Source organism: Aplysia californica, unplaced genomic scaffold, assembly GCF_000002075.1.
Source record: "Aplysia californica isolate F4 #8 unplaced genomic scaffold, AplCal3.0 scaffold00090, whole genome shotgun sequence".
In the NCBI taxonomy this organism is placed as follows: domain Eukaryota; kingdom Metazoa; phylum Mollusca; class Gastropoda; order Aplysiida; family Aplysiidae; genus Aplysia; species Aplysia californica.
In genome coordinates this window covers 660,217-664,464 of record NW_004797360.1, presented here as the reverse complement: position 1 = coordinate 664,464, position 4,248 = coordinate 660,217, and the positions used below count along the sequence as shown (strand labels likewise).

The following is a 4,248-nucleotide window of genomic DNA, read 5'->3' as shown; positions in this document are numbered from 1 at the left end:
GGACCACCACCACCACCACCAACAACAACAACAACAACAACATCACCACCACCACCACCAACAACAACAACCAGCACTCACATCATCCAAAGACACCCTGTCCAATATAGCCCTCTCCTGTCTAAGAGCTGTGAGCAAGGCTTGAGGGTTGACTAGTCCTCCCAGCCATACACTGGTCAGCTGACCGCGGGCTATGGTGGGTCGCTGAGACAACAGACCGTTGGTGAAGGTGGGCACCATGCTACGACGCACCCAGTGGTGCAGCTGTTGGTAGCGACGCTCCAGGTCTGAGCGAGAAAAACAACAGAATGAATAATTCAAGAGTTAGATCTTTACCAAAGATGTTATAAATAATAATAATACAGTGTAAAGCGCATAGAGCCTGCTGCTGAGCGGGGATATGCGCTATACAAATGCTATCTATTATTAATACTATATTTACAACTTTGATCTACAATAATGGTTCCATGGCGTGTATCTTCTCAAATAAAAACCTTATCAATTTACAATAACTCTTCACTCTAGCTTTAGTCGCTACTAAATGTTTGTTGTTTATTTAAGTAGGAGTTTTATGGCACTTCCAACTCAATTAGGTAATATATGTGCCAGAGATTAGAAGTGTTACAACAGAGTAACAAATACAAAAAAGAAGGTGGATATATAAGGACGATAGATATTTGATAAGAAAGATGGACATATATATATATAAACTAGCTGGGCCCCCTTTCGATGAAAGGGATGATCGGTACATTAACATCAACTGAAAGTCATTGGCCTAGTACCTCGACCGTTGCAAGTGCAAGGGGTTCCAACTGCAGAACGTCGTTTTCTTTTCGGCATGGTCAGGCGCTATCTAGATCTAGATCTAGATTCTAGTCTAAGAACTGTTGTCGTTGTTCCGAGTAGCAAGAAAAAGAATTTGACAAAGGAGTCCAGAAAAAGCGATGATGGGCATCAAACGAAAGGATCACAGTCGAATTTAGCACCAAGTAAAAAAAGAAAACATGAGGCTAGATCTATATGGGTCGCACACTTAAAATGGTGCTCAGTATTGCGCGACAATGCGCGATAGTATCGAACGGAAGTACAACTTCAAATACACGAACTTGGAGGATATTCTAAAATTACAGACACAGAAGCGTCGGTCTACAAAAGCTATCGGCGAAAAAAAGAAATTTAGCTTTTCGCAGCAAAACTGTCTCAAGACTGAAAAAGCAAAGGGCGTCATGATCTGGAGAATATTTAAAAGAATCTTTTGGCGAAAACCGCATGTCAATCGATGCAGCCATTAAAAAGCCTTTTGAATAGCAAAATTCGGCCACCAAAAATAGATAACAGAAACAGACAAATAGACTCACCATCCAGCCAGAACACTAGTGAATGTGTACAGGGCTGACAGTTGAGATATCTCGACACACACACACACACACACACACACACACACACACACACACACACACACACACACACACATACACACACAAACAAACAGACTCACCATCCAGCCAAGACACAAGTGAGTGAGTACAGGGCTAACAGTTGAGATATCTCCACACACACACACACACACACACACACACACACACACACACACACACACACACACACAAACAAACAGACTCACCATCCAGCCAAGACACAAGTGAGTGAGTACAGGGCTAACAGTTGAGATATCTCCACACACACACACACACACACACACATACACACACACACACACACAGACTCACCATCCAGCCAAGACACAAGTGAGTGAGTACAGGGCTGACAGTTGGGGTGTATCCAGCTGACGGGCACATACTCTTCCTGCAGACTATGCACCGTGGGCAAAAGACGGCGAGGAAGAGCACCCGACCCTCCCAGCAGACCCACCTCCAGGTCGTGGATTTCTTGGCGGATGTGACACAGCACGCTGTTCATCCACAGGCATTCCTGGATACAGAGATAGATAGACAAACAAAACATTTTTTTAAAAAGTGCATATACCTTAAGGTACAGACAGAAAAGCACATAATTTTTGAAGTGGCATATCAGACAGAACGGGATATTGCTAAATTTAAAAAACACTGAGTCAGGGGACACAGTGCCCCCCTCCAAAAAAATACCCAAATCACCATAAAACAGAAAAAAAACCCCAAAAATTGAAATAAATTTTTTTTACCCAAAAACAAAAAACAAACGAACTACCAAAAAACCAAACTAGAAAAAAAACTCTCGACACTAAAAAAACCAAAAAAACCAAAAAACAAGAAAATTTTAAAAATGGGAAAGCTGTGAGACCTGAAGTAGGACGTAACCGATGCTCTCCGGCATCAGAGCGCTCTCGGCGCTGCTCATGCTGATGATACTGGGACAGTGGTAAGGGAAGTCGAACTCCGCCCGGCCCATCATGGCCACCTGGCCCAGTTCCAGCAGGAGAGGGAGCTTCTCGCGGCAGATGTCCAACGCTGACCGTAGCTTGATGATGCTGATGGTCGGCACCAGGTTGTTGGCCGCCACGTCGCCGGCCTCCATGTTCTGTGACTCGAACATACGGTCCAGGCGGGTGATGAATTTTGTGGAGCTGTTTCAGGGGGGGTGGAGGGGGGGGGGGGGGGATAGAGAAAGAACAGATGATTGTAAACTAGTCATAAATATTGTATACTTTCATCTAAACAATTAATGTTTGAGGCGGGTAGTTTCAAACAGGGTTTCTTTTTTTCTTTTTTTTTCGGAGAGAAAGAAAAGGGGGGGGGGGGGAGTGGTTGTGAAAAATTAGTACTTACATTTTACACCATCAGCATAATAACAGCAAGATTGGCTTTTTTCAAGGGGGGGGGGGGGATGAGTGATAGTTAATTAGTGTAAATATTGTAATGTGTGAAATGTGAACTGGTACAAGTTTAACAACCCATTCAACACTTTCAAATTATTTAACAGATCCTCTTAGTTTAACGTCCATCTCCAAAAGCATCGAGCCAAATAGGAAATTCCTTTTGAGTGCCTTTACGAAAGACACATCGTTAAACTGACCTAGGGCTCAAACCCCGAACCTGCAACTTTACCATGGCTGGTCAGGCAGTTATATAAGAGGCAGGCTGTTTAAAAAAATGGAAGGGAGTGGGGAAGGAAATGATAAAAACTATCAATAATTACGTACAGTGCATAGAGCATGCTGTTGAGTGTGGATAAGCACTATATAAATGTAATCATCATTATATATCTTATCAAGATCTAGTCAGGGTGAGTGTTTTAATGGGAGTTATTTGCAGCTTCACTGTATGCTTTCCGAGAAGCTGGAAATGTTCTTGAGTGTTCTAGAGTCTGCTGGAGTAACAATAGTTGTAAAATGAATAGATAATGCTGCATTATATAAAAGGAATAACTATTAAAATAATAATAATAATAATAATAATAACTGTAATAATGATAATTATTATTACTATCATTATTATTACTATTATTATCATTATTATTGATAATCATTATCATGATAATTTATTATTATTATCATTATTATTACTATTATCATTATTAATATTATACATTATTTACTATTATTAATACTACTATTAATATTCTTATTCTTATCATTATTTTCCAAAAGACAAGGACAAGGGTGTGAAACAGCCAACAGCTCTCCCTTACCTGTAGTTGTTACAAGACATACTCAAACAAAAGAATGACAAAGAATGAAAAGAAGAAGGACTTACTAGTAGCGCCCTCCAACCATAAGCAATAATCACCTTTAAGAACGCATGTTGAGACAAAAATTTCGAAGAGACAAGGACAGGTGCGTAAAACAGCCAACAGCTTTCTCTTACCTGGAGTCGTTACTGCTTTTCTCCACTGCCAGGTTCAACTGCAATGTTTTCAAGGTCATCTTGTCATCAGCATTTGTTTCAAACCAGTCGGCAAAGTCCGTTGGCTCTGAGGAATTGTTTTTTCGTTATTTTGTTTGAACAAAAAGAAGCACATTGACACAACAGAAGTTAGCAAGTGTGTTTAAGTTTAGTAAGTTTAACGTAGCACAAATGTGTCATATATAAGTGTCCATAAGTTTCCAGATTAGCCATTATTCGAATAAAGACATCAATGGCCATCTCACAACATAGTATCAATTTGTTCTTCCTAGTTTTTCATTAACAAATCACAAGCGCTCAAGTCATGGCCGTATTTTGTTCTTTTTTTCTTAAAAAAAAATTACTTAAGTACTTAAGGTATGACAGACAGTATTGAATCTGATCCAAACGTAACCTACCACACCCC

At 40.3% G+C, this 4,248-nt stretch overlaps 1 protein-coding gene across 1 annotated transcript in view; it reads right to left on the bottom strand.

Moving 5' to 3' along the window:
- The window catches only part of LOC101862933 (dynein beta chain, flagellar outer arm), a gene marked incomplete at its 5' end in the record, with an annotated part of 108,331 nt that overhangs the window by 9,093 nt on the left and 94,990 nt on the right, over positions 1-4,248 (bottom strand). The window contains 4 exon segments of the mRNA XM_013080521.2: positions 82-287; positions 1,731-1,932; positions 2,281-2,563; positions 3,804-3,909. Of these exon segments, the coding sequence (XP_012935975.2) occupies positions 82-287; positions 1,731-1,932; positions 2,281-2,563; positions 3,804-3,909 (797 nt within the window).